The sequence below is a fragment of the Nipponia nippon genome, unplaced genomic scaffold (genome assembly GCF_047370975.1).
Source record: "Nipponia nippon isolate SJK-2023a ecotype South Korea unplaced genomic scaffold, ASM4737097v1 scaffold_6, whole genome shotgun sequence".
Taxonomy (NCBI): Eukaryota; Metazoa; Chordata; class Aves; order Pelecaniformes; family Threskiornithidae; genus Nipponia; species Nipponia nippon.
In genome coordinates this window covers 6,961,247-6,988,811 of record NW_028262380.1, presented here as the reverse complement: position 1 = coordinate 6,988,811, position 27,565 = coordinate 6,961,247, and the positions used below count along the sequence as shown (strand labels likewise).

At 45.4% G+C, this 27,565-nt stretch overlaps 2 protein-coding genes and 1 non-coding gene across 5 annotated transcripts in view; 2 read left to right on the top strand and 1 right to left on the bottom strand.

The window, feature by feature from the left end:
- POLR1A (RNA polymerase I subunit A) overlaps positions 1-2,393 on the bottom strand; it is a 39,465-nt gene extending 37,072 nt beyond the window's left edge. The window contains exons 1-2 of one of the 2 annotated variants that reach the window (XM_087737157.1): positions 2,211-2,393; positions 815-1,019 (exon numbers count right to left, since the gene is read on the bottom strand). In XM_087737157.1, coding sequence (XP_087593283.1) covers positions 815-1,019; positions 2,211-2,287 — 282 coding nt within the window. In that variant the 5' untranslated portion in view covers positions 2,288-2,393. Of the gene's footprint in view, positions 1-814; positions 1,020-1,483; positions 1,842-2,210 lie in introns of those variants that run through there. The other variant, XM_087737158.1, reaches the window with a different exon arrangement.
- Positions 2,394-2,443: 50 nt separating this feature from the next.
- PTCD3 (pentatricopeptide repeat domain 3) lies at positions 2,444-25,897 on the top strand. Of its 2 annotated transcripts, none has more exons than XM_087737162.1 (24): positions 2,444-2,590; positions 3,854-3,903; positions 4,990-5,029; positions 6,074-6,119; positions 6,870-6,938; positions 8,237-8,341; positions 8,777-8,900; positions 9,983-10,101; positions 10,869-10,942; positions 11,227-11,314; positions 11,415-11,475; positions 11,760-11,842; positions 12,526-12,670; positions 13,707-13,757; positions 14,673-14,756; positions 17,085-17,113; positions 17,624-17,727; positions 18,808-18,886; positions 18,980-19,070; positions 20,262-20,347; positions 21,540-21,688; positions 22,561-22,602; positions 23,995-24,153; positions 25,173-25,897. In XM_087737162.1, exons 1-24 carry the CDS (start codon positions 2,496-2,498, stop codon positions 25,246-25,248), a joined length of 2,049 nt encoding a protein of 682 aa, XP_087593288.1. In that variant the 5' UTR covers positions 2,444-2,495; the 3' UTR covers positions 25,249-25,897. The 2 variants fall into 2 exon arrangements, with proteins under 2 accessions (XP_087593288.1, XP_087593289.1); XM_087737163.1 differs by lacking the exon at positions 2,444-2,590 and adding an exon at positions 2,781-2,916.
- Positions 11,552-11,693, top strand: LOC148051334 (small nucleolar RNA SNORD94). Its single transcript, XR_015700224.1, has one exon. It is a non-coding gene; the product is annotated as a small nucleolar RNA SNORD94 (small nucleolar RNA).
- Positions 25,898-27,565: the final 1,668 nt, after the last annotated feature.

Genomic DNA, 27,565 nt, shown 5'->3' with positions numbered 1-27,565 from the left:
TGTAACACCTTCCCTGAAAGATGCACACCAAGTGAAATCTCTGCTCTACATTAGGTATCCCACATATCATGTACACACAACGGTTGGAAAGATACGAGAAGCACATGTCTGACTTCCAGATGCAAGAAATCTTCTTGACAGTCTTTTTTTTTTTAATTATGAAAATTGATGGATTTCTATATACCTTAGCATTTTTCAACTCCCTGCTGCTGCCAAACTTACACCACTATATTCTTCCATTTACCTGGCATACTCGTTATGTCACTCAGCGTATTGCTGACTGGGTTGTTGGATCTTAACCACATTGATCCAGTTTGCTGGAATAAATTATTCTGGAATAAGAGGACCTACTCAGCAGAATGTACAAACACAGCTATTCGGAGCTCAAACGAGCCCTGAATGTCCAGGAAGCAGTTGGTGATCCTAGGATAAAAGCAGGTAGCTGTTCATCTAAGTTTGTAATAGTAGTTTAAAGGAAACAACTAACGATTTTTACCGTGCCATCCATTTAACTAAGGCATGAGACCCTGCAGTTGGTCATATAGTTTAGTGATCAACATTCCCCCTCTCTTGTTTGTAACTATTATTTTACTCAATATTGACAACGAAGCGTGTATTTTACAAAAGTCTCACTAGTCTATTTGTATTGAACTGTCATCACACAACAAACTTTTTCTACTACATTTGCTGTTATTACACTTAAACTTAGAAAACAGATCTCAGCACCTTTACCATTTTCAGGGACTACAAACTGTACGACAGCTTCAGCACCATCACCCATTTCACCAGCAAGACAATAATTAAGCATACATACATCAAAAAACAGAGGGTTGTAGACAGTCAGAGGCAGTTCTATATGGCCAAAATGACCAGGGCAGTTGCTGAAGTTCTGCATGCAAGTTGCACACACTTCTCTGGAGTCTGGAGGTCCCAAAGCCAAGTCGTACAGTCCATTAATGGCTGGATTCCCCATATTATCCAAATACTGAGGATTTGTTATGGGTTTTACACTCAGTTTCCTGAAGTTGAAAAAAAAAGAACAAAAATCAGGGGCAGCAAACAGCCACATGATGTGCACTTGAATGATACAACTAGCACTGATGTTTAGTATCTATATTTTTTTTATTGATGAAAACATGTTTTTGAGGGTACTTTGTGCATGCAGCAGGCATTTCTGCATCATTAACTTTGTTGTCTGAGTACAACAATTCATATCACAGTAAATATTTCTTTTACATCTTCAGCCATTATATTAAGAAGTCGGGTAATTTTGTCTGCATGTCCCCTCAAGCAGCAGGGGAGGTAAAAAAAATGAAAACACCTAGATAGCAACAGCCTTACATCCTTGACTATACACAATGCTAACATCACACCAACACTAAAGAAATGCTGACAGCTCTCTAGAACTCCAGGAGAGACGACTTGCTGGAAAAAGCTGCAAAAAAACCCTCTGCAACAAAGATCTCAGCTCTACAGTACTTACGCTGGTGCTAAAATATCTGAACATTTTCCTGTCACTGAAACCAGCAAGGTCTCCTCCGTGCTGGACACTCGGGATCAGATCCCTGGCTGGGTCTCCAGGAGCGTGCCCACCAAGGAGCAAACCCAACCTTACCAGCACAGGGCTTCTCCAGGCTCTGACAGGCCAGGCGCTGAGGTGCAGGGGGTGGGGGGAAGCCAGCACCCCCCCTCAGGGGAAGCCCTCCAAGAAGGGAGCAGCCTTCCCTCTCCCAAGGAGAGTTTATGCTGCAGCCTGTGTAAAGAGGCTCCTGGCAGCACATGGAAATGGCCATCTGCCCCCGTCTCCATTGCCAGCGAGGGGCTCTCCTCAGAGGAGCGGGGCCGCCTCCCTGCCTCCTCACAGACCCTCTCCCCCCGCCCGCCTCAGTCCTACACAAGGAATCCCCCGCCGCCTCTCCCCGGCCCCACAGCCCTTCCCCACTCCTCCAAGGCCTCCAGCGGCCCCGGGTCTGAGAGCCCCACAGAGAGTCCAGCAGCCCCCCAGCAGCCGGGGAGTACTCAGTCGCCGCCATCCCAGTGGCTGGTGAGGGCCACGGCGCAGCAGGACTACATGTCCCAGCAGGCAGCGCGCCCGCAGCCCGCCGAGGCCTGCCGGCGTTCTGGCGCAGGGCACGCCGGGAGTTGTAGTCCTCAACAGCACCCACGAGGCAAGGGAAGAGGACAACCCCCCGCCTGCCGCGGATCCTCACCTGATCTCCTCGGCCGTGTACATCCCGAAGGAGACCCCAACCAGCCGCCGCCACGGCACCACTTTCAGCGGCCTCATGGTGAACGAGCGAGCCTCCCCCGGCCGACACCTCGTCCCTCTCCGCAGCCCAAGCTGCTGCGCCACGGGAAGCACCACGCGGTCCTGGCGGCGGGGGGCAGGCGGGGCCGGGCGCTACCACCGCCGCGGAGGGGCGGCCTCCTCACCCCCCTTCCTCTGCGGGTGTGGTACCGCCCTCCTTCCCACAGGGCAGTGCGCGAGTGCCGGCATGGCGGCGCGGCGGCTGGCGGGTAGCTCCTGGCAGCGAGCGGTATCGCTGAGCAGGCGGTGCTGCTTACCGGCAGGGAGGCGAGAGTGCTACCGGTGAGACTCTGCCGTTCCCTCAGCGGAGGGAAGAGAAGGGCCCGGCGGCGGTGGCGGCACCGTAGAGGAATGAAGGGGGGGGGGGGGGATGGGAGTTGAGGCGGGAAAGGCCGCGCAGGCGCAGTCAGGGTTGTGGCGCAATGGGGGGTTGTGCGCATGCGCAGTGGTGCCCGGGCTGCTGGCGGGCAGGGCCGGGGCGGCCTGGCATGGCGGGGCCTGGCCTGGCCGGGGGAGCGCCTCTTCGGGGGATTTTCCCTACTTTTGGTGGGCTCTGCGGCTCGGAGCCGCTCCGGGAGTGAGCTTGAGGTATTAAGTGGTTCCTAGAGGTAAATCTCACGAAAAAGCAGATGAATGGGGGGAAGTTGCCTTCAGGGTGTGTCTCAAGTGAAAGGGTTCCACTCCTCTGGGTATTCTTTATAGGCAAAATACAACTCACATCTGGGATAGTAAAATCATACCTAATAAGTTTATGTGACATATAGGAACAGCTAATTATGCAATATCACTGTAAAACACAGAGGTAAGAGTGCACGTTAACAGCATCTCCCTCAGGGTCAAGGTCAGTGTGGAAGCACATGGCGATTGCCAGTTACAGTAAGGCTTTAATGTTAGATTGCTTCGTGAGAAAAAGAAAAGTATTTTCATGTGAGCGGTTGTAAGAAAGACTTGGAGCTGTGTCCTGTGACTGAACTGAGCACAGAGCAGCTGCTTTGCAGCAGGCAGCAGAAGCAAGTTTATGTGGCTGTGCCTTCTCCAGCGGTGGTTACGTGAGCGTGCTGTCTGCAGCTCTGTAGAGACTGGGCATCTGGAACTAAACAGGTCTGATTTCTGTGTGTTCCAGCTCAGGGTCTTCTGCTTGTGTGAAAACTACTCAGGTCTAAAATATTTGTAAAAAAAAGGTACTGCTTTCAGCTAGATCTTGCCTCTAAAACATAAAGCGTCTTCTGATTTATGTTCAGGATGTTCTTTCTAAGATGCAATGATTAATGAAAATGACTTTAAAGCCATGATATCCCCAAAAATAAAGAATTACAAATTTTATGTAATATGATTTTCTGTGTATAACTTTCTGTCTCTTGAAATTAGGGCTTTAAGAGAAGTATCAAATATGAGTTTTATGATAATAATTTGGAGTTAGTAACAGTGTGTGACATTTCCAGTTACTTTTCCCCTCTAGTGTTTCTGACCTGTAGTACAGAATTTAATCTACTTTTGCTATATTAATGTGACTACCATAAATTCAAAACTCTGATTGGTTTATAGGTGCTCTTCCAGTAGTACAGCTCTTGGGAAGACTGTGGAAAGTTCAGAAGGTATGATGTCTTAATTACTAGTTTCTTGAATATGTTATTTTAATCTCCAAACAACATAGCGTGTCAGGAGATGAAGACATGAATGCCCTCTTTCCCCTTCTTGGATTTTCTTTCCGCCTGTCTTCATTGTGCAGAGATTTCCTGGCTTAACGTGATTACCCTCACCACCAACCAGCTCTGTGCTCCGAGAGCGTGAACTGGGTTGTCCAGTTCCATGAGCTGCTCAGCTGCTCTTTGAAATGGAATAAACTACAACATAAAAATAAGGAGTGTTCCACCTTAATCCTGACAGTCTCCTTCACGTTCTTGCTTGTTCTCTGTACTCCTTACCATATTTCTACTCTGAGTTTTGTGAGAAAAGTAGTCTGGGATGCTTGGAGCCGTGCTGCACATGGGAACAAGTTCCTGCCAGCCAGTAACAGCTCATGGAAGCATCAGCACAGAGGCAGTGGGGAAAGTGCCTCTGCAGACCCTGGCTCTGGGGGTTGTAATCACGTGCTCCTCTGTGAATGGAGTCGCTAAGATGCTTTACTGACAACTTCTAGCTTCTTCTTTTGGTATTGGCCTTTTTCTTTTTTCCTCTCTGGGAAAGCTGGGCAGAATGATCTGTGGGGTGGAAGGAACTGAGCAGTTGGTGTCAGGCTGTTGGGGCAGGACCATGAGAGGGCGCTTTGCTGCAGTGTTCAGGCAGGCTGAACTGGAGAAGCCAAATGGGCAGAGATGGCAAACTTCGAACTGCGGGACTAAGAGTAAGTAGGAAAGCAAGGGACTGGGAAAAGTTGGGGCTCAAGCTGGAAGATGTGGGATAAGGGTGATTGAAGAAGCTTGAATGGGTAAATGGGTACAATCTCTTTGACGTTTGTTTACCATAGGACCCTGATCCTGTCTTGACATGAGACACAAGCTCCCTGCCAGCCTTTTCTATTACCATTGCAATAAATTGTGGCCTACATTAGGCTGTGGGTTTAAAATCTTTGCTTTAGTACTTTCAGCTGGATCAGCTTAATTCATCCATTTTCATGAGGTAAAGGTTTTCTTTGGACATCTGTTGGTTTCTAATAACAATTTTGATATTGTTTCTCATAGTTACTCAAGAAGAAATTGTCCTCCCACGAAGAAAAACCTGGTGAGTGTTTATTGCTGTCTTTCCACCTGGAAGAAAATCATTGTTAGACAGCTAAACATAGTCCGTCCACCAAAGCTGAAAAAGAAAATTCAGGTTGCTGTATTCCTGGATTTAATGTCCCACTAGTGGCTTTCCTGCTGACTGGGAGCTCTGGGAGTATTCTAGGCTCTTACTCTCTGTGCACAGTATGTAGACTCCGTTCCTGACCATTCTTTTAAAACAGTTATAAGGACTGCATTTTTAAGCATAGTTCTATTTCTTTGTAAAATATCACATTTGCTAGAAATCTGTAAAATCAAGTTCATTTGGCTGTCTGCATGTAGGTGTGTTTCTTTCAGCAAAATAAACTTGGCCATTTATAGCTGGCTGAGTAAAACCTGTTTAGAAATGATGCAGCTGAACAAAAGCTATTTTGTTGGAAGCACTTGAGATGAAATTGCATGACTGTACAGCAAAAACTATGTTTATAGCCAAATGGTGTCTGCATGTAAACCTAAAATAAGACCATCTTCACCTAAACACTTTTGGTAGCCTTCTCTTGTTTGCTTGAAACACAACCAAAGTCTTAAGGATCCACAGGCGCAGGAGTCCTGAGAAATCTAGTTTTGTTTTGGTTTGGGCTTTTTTCCCTCCCAAGACTTGTTTTGGAGAGAGACTCATGTATCCATCCCTCAGAGATGGGGTAGTCTTCAAGGGCTCTGACAGGATCATTCCAGGGAATTCTTTCTGTATCCCTTGCCTATGTTCTTTCTTTGATAATGTATAATAAGGGCAGGAGTGGTAGCAGGAAACACACATGCTTTTCTGTTTTTCCTCAAAGTCTTGTCTTTTTCCTGTGGTTGTTCCAGAACTGAGACTATTTTTGCCGTTGAATTTTCCCTCCTTTTGCAAAAAGTGGTATTTTCTAAGTGCAGCAAACCCGTTATTTCCTAGAACAGAAAATCCTTACAGGCCAGGATATTCTTGTGCTTGTTCTGCATACAATGTAATGCATAACACTCGAAGTCTGCAACCGAGTATTAATCAAAGCTCCTTTATGTTTAGGGATAAGCTAGCGGTTCTGCAGACATTGGCTTCTACTGTGAACAGGGTAAGTAGTTCTCTTGATCATGGAAATAGGTCAAGCTGTGCATTTGATGCATTAACCGTGCACTCTGGAGGCTCTTGCTTGGCCATAAATGAAAGATGGGACTTTTACATCTGTTTTTTACAGGCTTTTCACTTCTGCTCAACATGTTTTGCTGTGTTCTTAGAGCCTCATTCTAGTGCTAAGAGAGAGCTGCAACTACCAGCGAAAGCTGCAATATTTTGATAAGGCTTTTGCTGACATCAGGAGCAAGTTCCTTTACCAGTTCAGTTTCCCAATCCAGACTGCCTCTTCCCAGTCTCAGTCCAGAAAGCAAGCCTTGCAAAGAGCAATTAGCGTCTACTCTTGCTAGGCAACCACTGTAAATGCTGTGATGCCATTCTTTAATCCTGTCTGTCCTGAGTTCTGGAAATTGAATCTGATCCCACAAATCCCCTCAGCTCCCCGAGACTGTTATAGCTGGGGTTCTGCTTGCTTTGCAGGGCACTCATTGCTTGCCATGTTACAGTAAGGACCCTTTTGTTGGCACTATGTTAGCCTGCATGTGTGTGTGTGTAATAGAAAAGTTTTTTTAACTCTTTCCACACAGGCTAAACCTTTTGAACAAGAGGAGCTTTTGTAAAATGGGCATCAGGTGGTGGTTATGATGGAACTGTTCATTGTGCCTTAAATTCCATGAGGCAGTGTGATATGCCTACAGCGTGCCTATGTACATAACTTTATAGTTTCAATCCTGGGTTCTCATTTCTGCAGGATCCTACTGCTGCTCATTATATGTTCCAGGATGACCCTTTCCTTATGCCAAAAAATGCAGCCAATTCTGTAAGTATTTCCTTTCAAGTCCTTGGTAGCTTCCCCCCTCCCCTCCTTCGTCTAGGCTATGAAAACCCTATCTAATGGGAGCCTAGTTTCAATTCCAGAAGAAAATGAAAGTATCAGAATTTTCTCCTCTGTGTATTTCTGAATGCATAATGACTGTAGCATTTCTCTAGACAAATCCACTCTGCACACACAAAGTTATCTCTTCTTCCCGCCCCTGTAGGGACCTTCGAGCTGACACAGCTCTGTTAACATTCCTGCAAGTTAGTGGCTTACCTGCTGAGTTGTTCTGTTTCTCCATGTTCTTAGTCTGTTAAATAACTCCCAACAGTAATTCTTTAGGGGAGGCATGCAACCTGTTAAAACTGTGTTTATATACCTTGGATAGAGACTGTGAATATGTGGTATTGCAAGTGTTGAGATTTTGTGCTTACAGTTTAGCTAAATTTGAATTAAATGCATGAATTAAAGCACACAGGGTCACTTGTGTGTGTGTTACTACATAGGCTACATGTTATCAGGTAACTGTCCTGGCCAAGCCCCAGGAATTTTAGTTTTATCACAGAGCAGCTATTTGGTAACCTAGGCTTATGGAAACAGTAGTATTGAGATGATAATAGAAAGGAGGAGAGTCTTCCCTTGATGTTATCTCTGCATAAGATTAAAGAGCATGAAGCTGAGGCAGGAGGAAGCAGAGCTGGAAATGAGGGCAAGAAGGAACTGCTGTGTGTGGTGTTAATTAGAGTGCAGCGAGAGAAGACTGGGAGCTGAGATGTCGTGGCAGGTTGGTGATATGGTTACAAGAAAACTTCAGTTCTTCTGCGTACCAGAGGTGAAGCCATTGAGAAGGCTGAAGGCAGCTGTCAAACGTGAAGAGTTTTAAAAGAAACGGCAAAGGACTTTAGAACTTGAGGAAAAGAGGTGAATGGGAATCAGGTGATGCTCTTTGAAATGACAGTCAGGGAGAGAAACATCCAAGTGCCCTAACTCTAAAAAGAGAGATGCTTTTGAGCTTGAGGTCGTAGTGCAGCATTTCAGATGTCTGGTACAGAATTTTATCCCTTGACTAAGTAACATAAAAGTAAATTACAGTCTCATTTAAAGAATAGACATTCTTGTATTGGCATAAATACCGGAACGTTTATCTGGAATGTTGTCTCGTGCCTGTGTTTTCAGTAGGAGTTGAAGCATGAGTTTAATTTGATTCCATCAAAATGCTCAGTGTGGCAGAAAATGGTTTCCTCAGTTTCAGCCTTTTAAATGCGTGTTTCGTCATCTTGTTCTCTCTCATTCCTATGCAGCGTCTGTTTTCATTGTCGAAGGAGTCTGGGAGAAATGCTGCAAAATACATTATTAAGCAATTTCCTCAATATTTTGACAAGACTTTTGCAGAGCCCAACATACCAGTAAGCTCTTTTTGCTTTTCATTTTCATTACATTTATGCTTTGTCAGATGGTGAAATCAACTGTCAGACTGTGCCAAAACTAACATAAAAGGGTAATTTTGTTAACTATTTTGCAGACAGCTATGAAAGCAGTGCTGTATTTCCATTATGTTTCTGAAGTGAACATTTTTCTGTAGGAATTCAATATCATACCAGGTTCTTTAGATAAAAAGTAAGAAAATAAATGTTGTTTAGATGTTGACTTCCTAGCATGAAAGTGGGAGATCAGGATGTGTGGTCCTTCATCAACCGAAAGGGCTGCTGCTGTTAGGCTGGGAGGGTCAGGAGATTATCAGAGCAGTGTACTGGGTGAGGAATAAGCATATTCGGTTAGTGTTTTAGCAATGGTTTAGAGAAGGTTTGAGCTTCTGTCTAACTTGCTCTCTTTGCTTTTAGTGCTTGATGCCTGAGACTCTTACACCTCAGATTGAAGGAGTGAGTGAGGAAGCTCTAAAAGAGCGCATCCACCTCAGAAGGGTGAAGGATTCTGTGGACCTGTTCGATCAGCTCGTACAAGCAGGTATGTGGTCACCTGCCAGGTTCTGTGGTGGAGCTCTACTTAAATTGTGCCAAAAATATTTTAGGAGCTGGCGCAGGCTATGGAGACAATTTCATGACTATGTTGCTGCCTTTCGCCACTGGCTCTGGTCTGGTGAAGTGGTTCTCCAGAATTATTGGGCCCTCCTTATCCACTGCTTGTCTGACACGTCACTTTGGTGATACAGAGCAGAGATGGTTTCCTGATCAAGAAGCAGGTGATACGCTGTTGGGTTTTTTTTCTTCTCTGCCACAGTGGAACAATTTGTGATGCAGTAGAGCAGGGCCTGTTACAGGCAGATGCTGTGTGATTGAGTGATACCTTTCTGCCTGCAAAGGCCCTCGTACAGTAACACGTTGGTTGGTGTAAGCTATGTCTGTGCTGACTGCTTTGCTGCTGTGTTGGACTGCTACAGCGTACCATCTGAGTGCCCCTTCTGTGGACCTGCCCTCAGTAAATGAGTCTTTCTCAGTTCCTCCTTAATTTGGACCTTATCTCTGTCATGGGTGAACAAGGAGGAAGCAATAGAAAAACTGTAAGTGCCACAGCATCCGAAGGAGGAAAACTTACTGGGAAGGCGAGACCTTCTTATACCCACTACAGGATGGAAAGGAGATGATTCCATCAAATAGCTCTTTTCTTTTCTTGGTTTTAAATCTGTTTCATAGAAAGTGAAACACACAAAGTGATCTTCACAGCAGGGTTCATCCTAGGAGTAGTTATGAAAAGCACTAGAAATTTCCAATTTTGTGTTGGGCTTGTGCTGCTTCACAATTTTGGCTGCCAGCTGCCACTTCCCTCTCCCACTTCATCAGGAAAACTACCCTTTCAGTGCCTTCAGTAGAAAAACAGATACTCTAGTTCAGTGTTAAAATTGTCTCCCGCCATGAATGGGTTTGTGGAAGTATTGGTGTCATACCCAGGTTTTACAGACTTGCTCGAGAATGCCTTTATGTTGAAAGAGAACTGGGCATAACTGGGTGTTCAAAAGATTTCTGTTACGGCTGTAGAATGGTGTGTTCTTGACTTTCTCTGCGACTGTTTTATATCCTAATTTTCCATAGGAACCCCTGTATCTCTGGAGACCACAAACAGCCTTTTAGATTTGCTATGCTTCTATGGAGATGGAGAATTTACTCCGGAAAAAGAGGAGGAAGAAAAAGAGGATTTGGAAGAACCAGGGGTATGAAAAACCTGTTGATCTCTATTTGTTTATTTCTTTCATATGTACTGGGAGTGCATCAAGGTGTTGTCAAGATTTTTGTGCTGTGACAACCTGCCTGGGAGATGGTGTGAGGTGGGTCAGATGCAGTCAACATTCCCTAGAGATACGGCAGTTACAACAATCCTGCGTCTAACCTACTAGCAAAAGTAGTTTCCATAAAGCTGAACTTAGCAGCTGGAACCCTGTCTTGGCTTAGTTCTGCTGAACTGCATTTAAATAACTATTTCTCACCGACAGCCTTGTTTTTATAGTTGCCGGCAAAGCAGAACTCCAGTACCTCTAGTGTAAAATCAGCTCGTTAATTTTCTTCCGGTCTGAACCATAATAACTAGATTGCAATGAAGTTGAGGGCTCCTTGAGTGACCTCCGAGTATCAGGTCGCAGGGTACAGCAGGAGATGTGTTGCACAATGCCTGTCCCTGGGAAGACTGTTGAGGGAGAAAGGGTTTTACAGAGTATGTGCTATAGTCTAATGAATCCCACCAACTCCACAAATATATAAAATTTGCCTTGTTAATATGTTTAACAACATAAATAGTATTTTTAATCTAGTTATTGCTTCCTGAACGTTATAATAGAAATTATTTTAATGTAACCCATTAAAAAGCACCTTTGGTAGCATATAAATTGCTGCTGAACTTCTGCGTTGTTACCAAATCACGTAATTTGATGTTTAATCATGACCTTGAACTCTGAGAAACTTATTTCTGCAAAAATCTCTCCAGGTGAACGCTTCAGAGCAGAAGGCTCCAAAGAGACAGTTCCAAAGAGGTTCACAGTCATCTGGCTCTAGATGGAGGTATAGAAAATGTTGCCAATATGCCTGTCTTCAGTGGGTTGTGCACATGCATTGTTATAGAACAATGCATCCCATACTTGCAGGTGTTACTTGTTAAATACATCTGTGTTTGCTAATCTTTTAAAATGTTGATGGAAATCTAGTAAGTGAGTGTAGAACAGCTCAAAGTGTCTCAAGTAATATATTTGAATGTCAACCCATTATTTGGTTCTGCATGTTGAATCCTTTTCCCAAAGGTATCTTTTATTGAGTTCTTTAACATTCAGCTTGTTCATTGATTCTAGGGAGAACAACAATGCTGAAAGGATATTTAAGATAATGCCAGAGAGGAATGCACACTCCTATTGCACAATGATCCGTGGGATGGTGAAGGTAAAGTTATCCTTCAGTGCCAGGAGGACTTTTTTCAGCTTGTGAAATCCCACACAGTCATAGAGATTGTTTATTTTTGTTGGGTTTTTGTTTTCTGCAGCATGGTGCTTCTGCTAAAGCTTATGACATGTACATAGACTTGCTGAATGAAAGACACAAGGGTAAGTGTCTCCTGGTTTTCACTCCTGGTCTTCTAAGTAGCAGCAACCAGTTGTTGGGTACATGAATATTTGTTTCATGGCAATGATGATTGGCGCAGGGGTACGGACCTCAGCTAGATCATGGGAGCTGAATGCAAGCTGTTTATTTCAGTGCAGCTGGCATGTGGCCGGCTCACTGGAAACAGGTTTGCATGAGACTTCGCCAAAAACTGAGCCATGTTAGAACAAACTGTTTTCTGGAGAACGTAATTGTCAGTTAGAATGAATTATCTTGCATTTTCCAGCTGATGTGCACACCTTCAACGCACTGATTACAGCAGTCCCATACCTAAAGGAGCGGTTCTTAGAAAGATGGGAATTAGCCAAGGTAAGGAGGTAGAGCGAAAGAGGTGGGGAAGGGGTAAGAGTACAGGGGCTGGGTTTGTTTTATCAGTAGAATTTTGCAGTTGTTAGAAGACTAAAAACAAGAGCTTTGTACAAAGATACTAATATCTGCTGCAAAAGAAATGCACTAGTTTAAACATACAAACTAACTATTGAGGAGTGGAAAATGTACAAAATCCAACCTTGCTCTTGCAGAATGGTTTGCCTTGTGAGAACATACCTGATCCAAGAACCGCCTAGACAGAAAGTAATTGGGGAGATTATGCTGGGAGATAAAAACAAGCAAGCCATTTTAGATAAAAGCTCTTCTCTGAGTTGTGATTCATGGTGGTGTGATGGAAGTAGAATTTTGAGGGGTAACATTAGAGGCTCCAGTTTTAATGACATAATGTCAGTAAGGAAAATTAGTACATAAATTTAAAAATTTCCGTGGTGTTCTAGACAATTCTTCAAGATCTAATCTGGTGTAATTTTGTAGTCTTGTTTTTTGGTCAAATCAATGAAAAATTAGATGGTACTCCTTTAATAAATGATCAGTTGAGGTAGAGTTGTTCACTTGAAGGGGGTGAGAAGGATTAGATTAAGGAAATGCATGTATACCTGCCTGAAAGGTGAACTGTGATCCATAACCTGTAAAGCACTAAGGATTTGTGGATTTTGTTTAAGGTCTTCCTGAATCACATGGCTCAACAGAAAGTGCAACCAAATCTGCTAACTTTTAATGCTTTACTGAAGACTCTGAGAAGATGTGGTGGTGTAGGCAGAAGTATGTCTTTATTGGTAATAAATGAAATGGAAGCACTTGATATCGGTAAGAGAACCAGAATGGTTATTATATTCCAGTGCCACCTCCAGAGTAGCTAACTTAAGAGTTCAGCAGCAAGCAACACAGTGATTGCAGGGAAGAAGTCCAAGGCTTGCGGAAAAAAAGCATTTCTCACCGTGTTCTCAACTTCACTATTGGTTTCCTTTTGCAAGAGAACTGAGAAATAAAAATGCTTAAGTCCTGAGCTGTGGCCGTTCAGCAAGCCAGTGCATGTGGATTTCAAATTGCATGTTCATCTTCAGAGTCTTTGTTCAGTGTTGATTACTATTTACAATGCGGTCGATGCACTTAGCCCCTTAGGTCAAATAATGAAGCTTTTTGATGCTGTAGTCTTTTAGGTTACGAGCATGTTTATCATTACATTTTTACCTGTAGTTACCTCTGGCTACTCAAGGAGAGACGTGTGTATGCAGTGGCTAGTATGTCCTGGCCCATGGGCTCTTTCTCAACTGGGTCCTTATTGTAGTACTGCTGTAGAAATAGTGAATGATATGAATATGTATTTGCAGCAGTCAGCTGAGTCGGTTAGCTTCCCGTAGATCAAGGAGATTTACTTCACAAGCCACCCAAGCCAGTTCAGGTCTCAAGATCTACATCTCTACAGAAAAAAAGCTTTTGATCTAGGTGATGTTTTCTGATGTCAAGTAAACATTGCAAAAACAGGGAATGTTGGCATAGCTCATTTGATGTCTTGCTTTGCCCTAGTAACATGCTTGCTGATACACCAAAGATAGGTTCATGAGCAGAATGGAAAACTAGTTATGAAATATTTTTTGCTTTTAATTTAGAGCAGGGAAGCTTGCCTGTTCGCCCCACAGCAATATGGTGCTTCAGCTGCTGGTCCACCCTCAGATACCGTTGTATGTGAGGTCTGGTCCAGCATTAGGGCGGACGGGGAGAGAAATGATAGAGTAAATTTATGCATGCCACCTGACTGGAAGGGCTGGAGACTGTGAATTAGAGCTCAGGCATAAAGCTCAGCCAAGAATGTCGAAGTAACTTCAGTGTTTTTGCTTTTCAGAGCCTAGCCTTGCAACGTATGATCATCTTCTCTTTATATTTTATAGAGGCGGTACGTGCAATATCAACTTGTGCGTGAATGTGTCCTGTATAACGCCTGCTTTAAATGCTTTCCAAATGTGATGGGTGAAGGCAGTTGATTTATGGATTAAAAGACAACTTCTTATGTGTGCAATCCTAATGTCACCTGTGCGGTCTGATTCTTCTTGGGTGAAGAAAAAGATACAGAGGGTCATAACCTCTTACAGGGAGGGAAGACTCCTTGGGTTTTGAGAACTGGAAAGAAAGCCCGTTTCCTTTCCATTTGTAGACACAAGTTGATAAAGCTAAAGAGCGAATGCTACGCAGTCTCTGTGGAGGCTGGACCTGACTACAACGCATGTGATTTCATGGACTGTGCCACTCACAGGGAACAAATTGCACAGGGATTGTGTTTTTCTGCAACAGTTCTGTACATTGGAGCTATCTTGAAATGGAGCTCTGTTAGAAGGCAGGAGCCCAACTGTTGGAGATCCTTTAGGCAAAAATCTTTGGGCATGGGGGGAAAATAGACACAGTAGTCGTAACTGCAGTCCTTGTGTTATAACAAATGTGGAGGAACTGCTCTGGAGTCTCTCTGGGTTTTGGTTTTTTTTGTTTATGAAATGCATTGCTTTTCCCAGTCCCACATTCTAACAGACAAACTTGCAGGCCTGTTGGATTCTTTGCTAAAAAGTACTTGTATCTTTCTTAATCTGCCCTGTTCTGCTGTGGAAATCTGGCAATAGTAGGGCAAATTTTAGTGCAAATAAAATTGCAGCTGGTGTGGAGCACCACAAGTAGGGCTCCAGATATGAGAATCATGACACTTGTTTGAAATCATGGTGCTTGTTTCCATTTCCATAGTATATTTGCAGGCTGAGGCTTTTTACTAATGGAGTGCATAGTACAACTGAGATGTGATGTTGCTTGTCTTTTTGTCCCGTAGTTGATCTTTGCCCATCAGGCATCATCTCTGAGGTGCTAGATGATGTTGAAAAGAGGAGCTTCACTCCCCAGGACCCTGATGACGGTATGGACTTCAATATATCTGACGGTCTGCATTGTTTAAGCTTGGGTGAAAAGGTACTTGCAGAATTTCAAGTAGTTCTACCCTGCTGGAAAGAATGCATGCAGCTTGCTGATATCAGTCCCTTCTGATACTTTTTGGAGACAAAGGAGGACAAATTCCAGGGTCGGGAAGGTGTGCTATACATTGGTGCACTGGCTTCTGTGTGGAAGTAGGAGCATACCCCGTGTGAATGAGCGTTGAGTCCCACACTGTAGAAAACACAAGGCTGTTGACAAGACTAGTTTAAGGAGGAACATCTGCTAGCAACTTCGTGAAATAATACATGTCTGGTGAACAGCAGGTTTTTGTTGTAGTGTGGTTTGAGTTCCTATACTAGTTCTTCCTAATCCTTTCCAGAAAATTTCATGAAATAAAACTTCATGCAAAACTGAAGCTTGGGTCTGTAGAAGGAGTAGATTCTAAACATCCCATGTCTCACTGGCTCTTTCTGCCATCTATATGTACACAGTGTTGCCCGAGGATGTTCATAAGCCTTTTTGTACGTTTGGAAGTAGATGCAGCTTCAATCTGAAGATGAGCGTGGCAAAGAGGGGTCTGTAACTGTGCTGTGCGCAGCGTGGTGTTAACGAAGTGTCTGAAGCCACTCTTTAGCAGCTGGCAGTTCTATACATGATAGGGTGAAGAAGTTATTGCAGTGCGTGCTTCAGGAAACCAGTGAGGAGCTGATATGTTTTTTGGCCATTTAAAGAACAAAGATTAGGAGATGTTATGTTGGAGTAGCGTATTAGGTTATCCTACCAGCATTTTGGTTTTTTTGTCCTTGGAAAGAAGCCTGGAAATAGTCTGAATGTTGTACATCTCTTGTTTGCTTCTGTCCCGCTATGTGTGTTATACTGCTTCTTGCTCTGGCTCTGAGCTGTTGCCAGAAGTGTAGACAGTGACCGTACCCACTCTGCTCCTTCACACTCCTTATAGAAATACCACTGTTAGCCAGGGCAGGGATTATGGGCATGCAGGTACAGGCCTTGCCTGAATCATGGGAGTTGAATGAGCTTTTCTACACAGTGGTTGAGAGAGATTGCTCGCGTAAGACTACAGCAAAGCCACTTTGTCTAAGCGAGATGCGTATATAAACATTTTCTGCTCTTCAACATGGTATCCTTCTTACTCACTTTTGGTAATTGCTATTGCAGAATTCAGGTTGACCCTTGGAACAAAACTGAGGCTCGTTTTTCCTTAGCGTGTTGTTTGTGAACTGGCTCTTACCTTCAGAAGCCTCTGTGTTCCCTGCAAGGCCTTTCAATGGCCCAGAGGATTCTGTAGGCTGTAGCTGAAGTGTATACTAGATGCCCAGATAACACAAAAATGTTTTTTCTGGCTTAAAAGTTAATTTTCTGACTTAAAAGTTAATTTATTAAGTCTTGCAAGGGAAAGGGGAGTTTATTGTACTATTGCATTTAGTGTATACTAAGTGCCCAAATAACAAAAAAATGTTTTTTTTCTGAATTAAAAGTTAATTCATTCAGTCTTGCAAGGGAAAGGGGAGTTTATTGTACCTAATGGTTTTAAGTAAATTGCCTTACAGTTCTTTCCACCATTTTGCTACCCACAGCTAGCCATTGTTTCATTCTCCGATAGCATCCAGTGCCCTTACGTTTCCTTCACAAAACCAAAACCACCTGTCCAAAATTCCCAGCACAAAAATGAAATGAGCTACTGAGCAGGATAGTTTATGTCCTTCCTCCCACCGTGGCTTTCTTTGCCTCCCTCAGGCAGCATCAGTCTGCGTGCTGCTTTGAAATGTCGGTTGCAGAAACCAGAGTCAAAGCCTCACGAAACTGGAAGGAGACATTTCCAGGGGCCAGCTGTACGTTCTTGGGCAGCTCGGGGGTGTGCTAAAGAGGTGGGTGACCTGCCTCAGCACCTGTCTCTGTTGCATGTGTTCTCTTCCACTGGAGTAAATCGAGAAGATGAGTGTATGGCTGCCTTTTTTTGTAGCCTGCCTGTTAAACAAATAATGCTGTCTTGCAACAAGCAAGACAGTGTAGCTTTTGTAAAACTGCCTAATGTCAAACAGATCATCTGTTTAAATCTGTCTCCAAAAGCACAGCAGTATAGCTGCCTCCAGAACACTGGCTAGCAAAACTCATGACACACCAAAGTCTCTACATAGAAAGTGAAGACCCGTGCTACATTGTCAAACCGAGCTACAAATTCAGCTTTCTAGTTGAACGTGTCTCATCTATCCTCTGGGCAGCTGGGTTAATGAGCTGCTGTATGTCTTCTTGAAAGTTTGAAGTTAACAGACTCTAATTTTCTCCCTTTCAGCCAACTTTTTTGCCACCGCTATGCAAGCGGTAAGTACCTCTCCCCTGCAATCAGAATTCCTTTGAGCCCTCCAGCTGTTTCATAATTGCCTGTGAGTTTTCCAACCTGTCATACAGGGTTTAGCTCTCAATATCTTTCCCTTTTTCACCTGTGTTCATCACCTCCTATAACTTCCCTCCATAACTCCACAGATCTTTGCTTAATACCTCCTAAATGGGTAACTTGCATGCCTGTGACATGTGCATCTCTTGCTAGAGATGGCTATGTAAGCCCCTGTCTCCTGTGCCCTGCCTCCTCCTAGTGACGCTGCAGCTGTCAGACGGTCTCCGCACCAGAAGGTGTCAGTTTTAGAAAGCTCTCGCCCACTGGGAGAGGCACACATTTGTCTCAAATAAACAAAATGCCTTGGCAGTCGCTGCATCCCGTTAAAAATGTTTTCTGTCAGCTTATTACTCCTCATACCTTTGTGAAAGTGACTCTCAGAGGGGTGTATCAAGGGTTGTATTTGGTGGCTTTAAAATCGAACTGGTTTATTGCAGTGCTGTGATCTTAAGGATATCAAACTTGCCTATCGGTTAAATAAGGCAATGGAGAAAGGAGACAACTGGAAATTCTTGGACATGGATCGGTTAAATACCTACTGGTGAGTGAAGCACAGCTTACATTCAGCGTCTTGTGTATCGTTGTCAATTTGAATACAAACTAGGATTTGAATGTTGCGCAGAAGGATGCTTTGTAGAACATCAGCTGGCTATTGTATGTGCAATTTGGGAATTAGGTCCCTCTTAAGAACAGTGATAGCTTAGGATTTATTTTCCATTTGTGGCCTTGCCGGAACTGAAATAAAGTGTCTTGGGGCATGAGTTTGGCTTAATCCCCATCCAACAACTGTACCAACCAGTTGTATTTTCTGCAATCCTGTCGTCCACTTAGGATGGCAGCTTAGGAGGTAACACCAAAATAGCGTACGGGTCAGACCTAGCTCTCTGTGTGGTGGTGGAGAGAGAGGTTGCCGTGCAGCAGCTGTATTTAGGCACCAAACGCCTGTGTAGTTCCGCTACTGACACTGTAATCACGGCATCTGAAACATCTGTACCAATGTCATTAAGTGCTGCAGTCGCTAAATGTAATTAAGTACTTGGAGCATACTGATTTGAAGAAAAGCCTATTTAGGCTCCAGTAAATTACTTAAAAATAATTATCATCAAAAGAAGATGCAGTTTCAGGGGTAGGATGATTCATATGATTTTACCTTATTTAGCCTGCAAATAAATCAAGGGAAATGAATGGAAATTAATTTCTTGGTGTGGAGACATGTTTCCTGGTTAGTGCATTGGATCAAGGTCCCAGGCTTGTATTGCGAACTTCCACAAGTAGCCAGGTTAGTTTAGTTCGCTTCTTAAAGTGGTGCTTAACCAGAGGTTGCATTTCAGAGACATTCAAATACCTCAAACCTGGTGTCAGGCAGGGAGATAGCGTTTTTTCGAGATTTTAAAATGCAGTGGTCCATTTCTTACTAATTCTGCCAATTACCTAGCGTCAGCATTACGTTCTCTCGTAAAAAACGCTACTGCTTTTGTAACTGTGTGGAGTATTGCAGTCATACAGGGAAATTTCCCTGGTCTGCAATACAGATCTGATCAGAAAACATCATTTGCTGGTGCTTGTGTATGGTTTGGTTGATCTAATCATTACTGAATTAGAGCATTTTCCCCTCCTGTAGGTCAAAATTCTTTTCATTGTTGTGTATGATGGAACAAATTGATGTTGTGTTGAAATGGTACAAAGAAATGTCCTGTTCGGTAAGTGTCTATTAGGGTAAGCAAGCTTCAAAGCTTTAGTATGGAGAAACGGAACACTTACAGTGTATTGAAGTGATTCTCTTCCTTTGTCAGCTCTTCTATCCAACTCCTAAAAATATATTGGACCTCCTTCAAGCACTGGATGCAGCCAACCAATTGGAGGTGATCCCTTCAGTCTGGGAAGGTTAGTGATAGCCACATGGCTACGTAGGCAGTTTGTTTGATGAAGGTCAGGAGCAGTGCGAAGTGGGAGGTAGTTGGGAAACTTCCCAGTGCTCGGAATAGCCACAATAAGGTGCTTTGGCATGAGGGACTTTATTCCTTAGTGCAGTGGGGGGGCTGTTGAATTAGAGAAAGGCAGAACTTGATAGCACAGACTATCCAGAGATGGAGTTAAACGTCAGTGTCTTGGAAAACTGAATGCTTACCAGAGAGCAGTACCTTAACCCATAGCCCAGGTTTAAGTCATTTAAATTATTTACCTGTTCTTTGCCCCTTAAGAAGAGACAAGAATGCAGATACAGGCTTTAACATACAGAAAATATCCTACTGTCACCCAGCACTGAGGGGACAGACAGGTTCTCTTAGGCATCCTTGGCAGAATGATGATGGCACTAATTTGTAGTTACAATTAAAGCTTTATTTTCTTAACAGGCTTTTATGATTAGCATAGAATTTATAATCAGAATAGCACAGGAGTTCTATAAGCAGGATCAGTGTAGTACAATTCTTTAAGTAGTGTAGTACAGAATTTTATAGCACCGCGTAGCTTATGGTTTCTAATCACCCGGACCCTCTGCAGATTGGGTCAAATCTTACTACTTGGTTTGAAGTATCAACGTAAAAATCATAATCTAGCCTCGAAAAACATGTAAAAGAATATGAGTCACCACTCAGTCCTCAGAGGAAGCAGATGACGGCGGAGGTGTCCCAGGCCACTGGGGGCTCAGGGGTCTCGCTGTCCAGCAGCAGTTCAGGTCCAAGTTCCCACTTAGGACTTGTAACGACTTGATTTTGTAGGCAGTGCTCTGTGTGCTCCTACCTTCCCTGTTCTGTGACGGGGTCATCACCACCGCTGGCTTGGCTGGGTGCCTGGGACCTTGAAGGCTGCTAACGACAGGGGTAGTCGGCCTGACGCCCAGGAATCTTGAGGCCGGCAGGGATGGGAAGAAGAAATCAGTTTCATTTGTGTACATGGTGCGCAGGACCTTCAGGGCCCGATAATGAGGGGAAAGTGAACTAATACGTGACCTGCTCTGTCACAGAGAATGGCTGTTTGCCTGGTAAGATGGCGTTAGTTATGCCGACCATATTACCAGGAGTTGGGAGGAGGGGTACCGGTCACACCTACTAACTACTGCCTTTCTCTAAACAGATGTGAAGCAGCTGGGGTTTAATAGGAGACAAGACCTGTTGGAAGAGGTCTTGTCTTTGATGAGCAGGGACCAGCACCCTGAAGAGGTAAGGAGGCTGTTGTGGTTTAACCCCGGTAAGCAGCTAAGCACCACCCAGCCGCTCCCTCACTTCTCCCCAGTGGGATGGGGGAGAGAATCGGAATAGTAAAAGTGCAAAAACTCATGGGTTGAGATAAAGACAGTTTAATGGGTAAAGCAAAAGCCGCGCACGCAAGCAAAGTGAAACGAGGAATTCATTCATTACTTCCCATGGGCAGGCAGGTGTTCAGCCATCCCCAGGAAAGCAGGGCTCCATCGCACGTAACGGTTACTTGGGAAGACAAATGCCATCACTCTGAACATCCCCCCCTTCCTTCTTCTTCCCCCAGCTCTATATGCTGAGCATGACGCCGTATGGTACGGAATAGCCCTTTGGTCAGTTGGGGTCAGCTGTCCCAGCCGTGTCCCCTCCCAGCTTCTTGTGCACCCCCAGCCCCCTCGCTGGTGGGGTGGGGTGAGGAGCAGAAAAGGCCTTGACTCTGTGTGAGCACTGCTCAGCAGTAAGGAAAACATCCCTGTGTTATCAACACTGTTTCCAGCACAAATCCAAAACATAGCCCCATACGAGTTACTATGAAGAAATTTAACTCTATCCCAGCCAAAACCAGTACAGAAGCTCAGTGAAAAGAGTAGGGATGTCTCCCCATTTCTGTGTGCAGCATACAGACTGTATTTAAGTGCTGTATTATTGTCCCTGGTTTGTCCTAGAGGTCCAGTTCCAGTGCATGTGTCATTACAAATTGCCAGATCTATGTGAGTTTATCCAGGCCTGCTAAGCCCTCTGGATTCTCTTCAACCTATAGAGAAACCTCAATTTACCACAGAAGGGGATCACTTCCTTACCAGGGTTTGGAAGAGAACCCAGCCCAGCCGCCCACATCTCTGGGGAAGCACATGGCAGAATTCAGGGATTTTTGCCGAAGATGCCATGGCAGTAACTGGCTTCTCAAGCCGAGGAGGGTTAAAGGCTTATGCATAGCGCAGAGGTCTCTTAAGTACAGTTGTCCCTGCACAGCCATCTTGGAGCTTGCCTAGTGGGGACAATTGTCCTGACAGAAGCGAGAGATTTTTCTGCCAGGAGTAACCGCTGTTAATCACAAATTTAAATCACACATGGGGCAGACCTGTAGGAGGAATTGCACTGAAAAGGATACGATAATTCAAGAGGTTTCAGGATTAACAGCACAATCTTTTTACAGATTCAGCTGGCGTTTGCCAAGTGTGCTGAAGACATCAAAGCTGCCCATGAGCAAACCGGGAGGGAGCAGGCGCCGTTAGAATGGACAGGCAGCGCGCTGGGCCACGTCGCCCTGTTGTTTTCCAGGGCTGGGAGAACCCAGGACGCTTGGTACGTGTGTGGCTGTCATGAGCTCTTGGCCTGCTGGCACTGTAACTCAAAGCTTAATCACAAAAATCAAAAGCTAACGACTGATTGCCTTGGAATGCTAGTGCAAAGGGAGGGGATAAATCCTGCTGGGAATGGGATGGGGTTTTGTCTCCATTTTATTGTTCGTTCTTGACACCAAGTTACAGTTGTCTGTCTTAAAAATGGCTTAGAAGTTAATGTAGCAACTGGCTTAGAGCATCCGACAGCTGCTTATGGCAAGGTAGGGTTTGATTCTCACTTCACTAAGCACTGCTGATTTCCTGCAGCTTCTCAGTCTCTAATTTTTAGAACTCTTTGGAATTCAAACTGCTAAAGAGATTAATTAGAGTTTAATTAAACTTTTAATTAGAAGTAACCCTAATTAAAACTCTGAAGAGAATATTTTTAGAACTCTCCAGAACCTAGAATTTACTGCCCTACGTGCTCTCAACTTGAAATACTGGTTAAAATACCTAGCCTCCAATTTAAGGTTCGGAGCTATTTTCTGTTAAATACAGATGTTCTCTTCGCACCGATTCATTTGAAACAAAGAAGTGGCAAGCACCCTTCTAAAAATATGTAATATTTTAAAGTAAACTTGCCACCAGCTACACTTCTTACTTTTTCTGCACTAGGTAAGATGTTTTGTGTTAAACTGATCAATGATGTTAGCTGGTACACGTTGCATCTGCGAGAAGACAGCATGGGATCTGTTTCAGATCTGCGGGGAAGATCGTTTCATGAAATGGAGCTTGCTATGTGTTTCAGTGGGAGCTTATCCAAGAGATTTAATATCTGTCCCTGTGTTTTGTGGTGGGTTTTTTTAAATTATTTTTTTGTTTTCTTTTGAACAGGAACATGATGGAGCGTTTCCAGCAGATCAATAGGATTCCCACGTGAGTACTTTTAGGTTCTGACTTCAGGTCCTGAGTCTCCCCTTTGGGCTGAGATTTTGCATTTCTATTATAACTGACAATAGCGATCCATATCTTCTTGTTACTTCCGAAGCATGAGTGTGCGTGTCTGTCCCTGTGAGCACGGGTGTTTGTTTATCCAGCTGATACGTGAAGCTCTGGGACATGGAGAACAGTGCCACTCATTAACTTGGCATTAGCAATCAGTCTAAGCAGGACTCTTGAGAACATCTCATTGTCCGTGGCTCAAAAAAAAATCTAATGTGCTGTTAACCGAGCACAGGTGCTTCAGAGGTGTCTGGATTTCTGAAGATAAGTTTATCAAGTCAAATCCTAAATCTTACGCGGTGCCCTGTTAGGCCACAACAGTTAGCTTTTCGCAGGATTTTGGAGGGAAAAATTCTGTTTGAAGTAGAAAACAACTGCTAAGGAATAGTAATGCATTTTTAAAAAACAAAACCCCAAACAACTGCTTGGTGCTCACAGAAACCAACACCTTAGGTCTGGTGTTGGAGATGGGAATTTCCCTGAGATGCACGATGCTCTGTGGCTGCCTGCAGCAGGGAGGGTGTGTGGTACCGCAGGCAGCTGTTTGTTAGCGGCGCTCTGCGCTCGCCCTGTTCTGCGGGCTGCTGCTGCCTGTCTCAATTTGGGGAACAGGGAAAGGAGAAGAATTCTCCTTCTGAAATCGTGGTGTAGCTGATGGTTTGTGGATGCCATGGATTTTGAATGTGAAGGGAAAGTCGTTTCCCTGCTATTACCAAATGGATCAGAGGCTCTCCTGGTTGAACTGTCCCCTTCCTTCCCTTCTCTGCCAAGCTCCCTGCAGCACCAGCTGCAAACACTTACTTGTTTCCCCGCCTGAAGGCGAGAGGTGTCTCCAGCAGCTGTTGCAGGTGACGAAGGAGCAGAGCCAGCACTTCCACACAAAATGGAGCTGGCAGAGCAGAGCCAGCTGTCAGCAGCTCCCAGCACAGCAGCCTCTGGCAGTGAGACGCCTGCCTTTGACTTAAAGTGCTGTTACACTGTTCCTTTACCTCTGCCAGCCCCCTAAAAAAGATGGTGAGGGCCTGATGCGGGTGGATTGTGAAGAGGGGAAGGTTATTTAGGCTGCTAAGGTGGGGTCCTTATCCTGAGCAGTGAGCTGCTGCCCTCTGGTTTTGTGCAAAGAGAGAAAAGTATTGCTTTCTGGTAGGATAGGAGGTCCCAAGCGCACGTCGGTAAGTGTGAAGGCTGAGCTGGAATTGCTGGCAGCAGCAGAATTGGACTGGTTGATCTGGAAATCTCCTCCCCCTCTCTGAAGCGCCTGCTGTAAGTTAACGGCCACCTCCCCTGGGGCCCATGAACAGTCACTCTTTGCCTTTGCTTTTGCAGTGACCAGGTGATGGATGAGTTCTTGAACTGCGCTAAACAAACCAACTGCCCAGACGAGGCAATTAAGCTGGTGAAGCTGGCAGCGTCCCTCGGTCTTCCTTCATCTCAAAGGCTTAAAAGCAGAACGGAGAAGGAATTTGAACTCTCTGAAAAGCAGAAGTAAGTTGGAGTACTTCGCGTTACTGCTGAAGGGGTGTAGAAGACAGGGTGTTTGTTGGAGGGGGTAACTCCCGCGGAAAGGCTTCCCCGCCAAGGTGGCAGAGAACTGGCTTCAGAATGACCTGCCTTTGTGGTGCTTCTGGTCGATTCCCACCCCCAAAATGGCCCCTCAGTTTTTGATCCCGTGCTGTATCCATCCCACCTAGGAGGGAAGGTAACTTTCCATGATGGGGTTAGCCTTTATCCACTGCTCGCATCTGCTCTCACCTTTCTTTCCCAGAATCTCCTTCCTAGCTGGGTCCGGCCATCTAAGACACCGATTGCAGGGTAGTAAAAGCAGGGAAGTGGTTCAGATGGCCCTGCATGTGGCTCACAGGTTCTGAGGCTCACGGTCAGTATGTCTCACTAGCCACCGTGGCTCGTTGCTGAACTGATGCAGCCAAGCTCAGATGATGGGCTTAGCCTTGAGGACCACAGTTTGGAGCCAGTGGTCTGGTCCAAGGGAATGAATAAATAGAAGTCCAGCGCCCCTGACGGGTGGACATCACTTTCTGGGTAACCGAAGTAGTCTGCTTTTCCAACAGGAGGTGGGTGTGCTTCCACCAAACGCTGGCTGGACCTGTCCTTTGAGGATAATAGGCATCAGGCAGCCCATAATGTTCCCTTTGGACAAGAAGAAACGGCCTCAAGCTGTGCCAGGGGAGGTTTAGGTTGGATATTAGGAAAAACTTCTTCACCAAAAGGGTGGTCAAGCATTGGCACAGGCTGCCCAGGGCAGGGGCTGAGTCCCCATCCCTGGAGGGATTTAAGAGCGGGGTAGACGTGGTGCTTAGGGACATGGTTTAGTGGTGGCCTTGGCAGCGCTGGGTTAACGGTTGGACTCGATGAGCTTAAAGGTCTTTTCCAACCTTAACGATTCTATGATTCTTTGGAGGGGGGGTTACCCTGTGTTTTGGATCTCTCTTCTCAAGCAAAAGTCACGACAGGTGACTGATTACGGGACTGTTTTACATCTGCAGGAAGACGCTGGAGAGTATCAAATCGGACAGCGACAGCAGCGATAGTGACAGCGACAGTGATAGTGACCGTGACTAGCTGTCCCTCCGGCCTTCCGTGGGAAAACTGGGCACAGCTGCTGCCTTGACGCCAGGAGGGTTGTGTCAGAGCTGACATCACCGAAGGGACGGCTTCTGCGAGGTGCTGCAGCACTGCTGAGCACCCCGAGCGTTCCGATACGGGTCCTGCTTGGCAAGAGCACGTTGTCCTCGTCGGAGCAAGCTAGCAGCTCTCCTGTTTCACCTTCTTGGTACCTTCAAACACCGCCTGGGCTGCCCCAGCACAGTCTCCTCCACAGCGCTGCCTGCACCGGCTAGCTCCCGCCAGGCAGCTGTGGCCTGCTTCGCCAGCTTGGCTCAGGTGCTGGAGGGCCGCAGTGAGAGGAGTGCTGCTTCCTGGAGGCTGCTCAGCGGGTACAAGACATCGACAGCTTGAGCAAGACTTCTCTTGGACGTTCTGCAACGTAAACCTGTGCCAGATTTAATTCCTTTCCAGCTAACTTTAGTGAACGACTTAATTATGAAGCTTGCTCTGTATGTAAACACTGTGGGTAATGCAATACTCGTCACCTGTGGTGTTATTCCTCATCCTTTTTGGTGTTTTGGGACAGGCTGTGGCCTGTGGATGTTAAAAACCCTACAATTTGTACAGCTGGAGACTGCATCTAATAAACAGCTGACAGCAAACACGGCTGTGTTCTGATAATCCCTGCGCAGAAACTGGTGATTACAAAGTGTTGCTGCTGTCCTGTGAGAGTAAGTAAAGTTCCCGCAGAACACAGCAGTAAAGCTCAGAGGTGACTGCCTGGGAGGACAGGCTGCGCTGTTCCCTTCTCTGCCCTGCAGTTCGCCGGCCCTCACAGCATTGTGCTGCTGGTCTCAGCTTGCAGAGGAAGCTTGACCGTTTTTTTTGAGGTAGTTATCTTGAAGAGGCAAAGGTGGTCTCGTTCCTGTGAGGATTAAACCATATCCTAGTGAAAAGTAGTTAACAGACGATTCTCTTTCTTTGTGAAAAATAAAACCTTGATGTGCGTGATGCTGCAGGACAAGCAAGAGCGCCCTGCTGTGGGAGGCAGCTGAAGGATAATTCAGCAGTGAGTTTGGGAAACAACAGCTGCTACAGGTAGAACAAACTACAGCTGGAAGGCCAGAAGTCCAGTGTTCCTGACAGTACAGGAGCAGGCAGTAAAGCTGCCTGGAGGCAGCATCTACTCCAGAGAGCAAATGTGCCTGTTCTGGGCACATCCGACAGCACGGGGGTAGCTCAAAGATAAAGGGCTGTCAGAGGTGGTGGTGCGCTCTTGGCTTTATCGCACCGACCATTTAAAACTGGATCAGCAAGGAGCCCAAGCTCCAGTTACTCCTTTCGGCCAGTAAGTAAGTAAGTTTGCTCCACCTGTCTTCGCTGTTGGTAAGAATTAAGGGAAAGGTAAGAGAAGGCAGGAGCTTGGGCTTTGTGTGAGTTCTCGTGGTTGAGCCAAAATCTGGCTTCTAGGAAGAACTACTTCATCTTAGAATCATCAAGGTTGGAAAAGACCCTTAAGATCAAGTCCAACCGTCAACCTATCACTGCCAAGTCCATGTCCTCAAGCACCGTATCTGTCCGTTCTTTAACCACCTCCAGGGCTGGAGACTCAACCCCTTCCCCGGGCAGCCTGTGCCAGGGCCTGACTGCCCTTTCAGGGAAGAAGTTTTTCCTAATATCCAACCTAAACCTCCCCTGGCGCAGCTTGAGGCCGTTTCCTCTCGTCCTATTGCTTGTTACTGGGGAGAAGAGACCGACCCCCACCTCGCTACAACCTCCTGTCAGGCAGTTGTAGAGAGCGATAAGGTCTCCCCTCAGCCTCCTCTTCTCCAGGCTGAGCACCCCCAGCTCCCTCAGCCGCTCCTCACCAGACTTGTGCTCCAGACCCTTCACCAGCTTCGTTGCCCTTCTCTGGCCACGCTCCAGCACCTCGATGTCCTTCTTGTAGTGAGGGGCCCAGCACTGAACACAGGACTCGAGGTGCGGCCTCAGCAGTGCCCAGTACAGGGGCACCATCACCTCCCTGGTCCTGCTGGCCACACTATTCCTCATACAAGCCAGGATGCCATTGAATGCCATCTTCTAAAACTACAGAAGAGCAGGTCTGACAAGAAGAAAGATGCAGGGGTAGAAGTCCACCACAATACGTGCTCTGGCACCAGCTTAAGTTACCTGTACTGAAACCTGTACTCAGACATGGGTTTTCTTTTGCAGCGGTACAAATTAATGAGTAGCCACATTGACCACATCAATGAATTCTTGCTCCTCAAAAGGAGTAAAACCAGAGATAAGTTCTAACTTCTCCAGGTCATGGAGAAAGGCTGGTCTTCTG

Excerpts from the sequence above, each read along its gene's own strand:
- PTCD3 (XM_087737162.1), top strand. The coding sequence starts at position 2,496 with ATGGCGGCGCGGCGGCTGGCGGGTAGCTCCTGGCAGCGAGCGGTATCG. Across the intron at positions 6,120-6,869 it reads TGGCTTCTACTGTGAACAGG|GATCCTACTGCTGCTCATTA; the intron begins GTAAGTAGTTCT and ends TCATTTCTGCAG. Across the intron at positions 13,758-14,672 it reads CTTTATATTTTATAGAGGCG|TTGATCTTTGCCCATCAGGC; the intron begins GTACGTGCAATA and ends TTTGTCCCGTAG.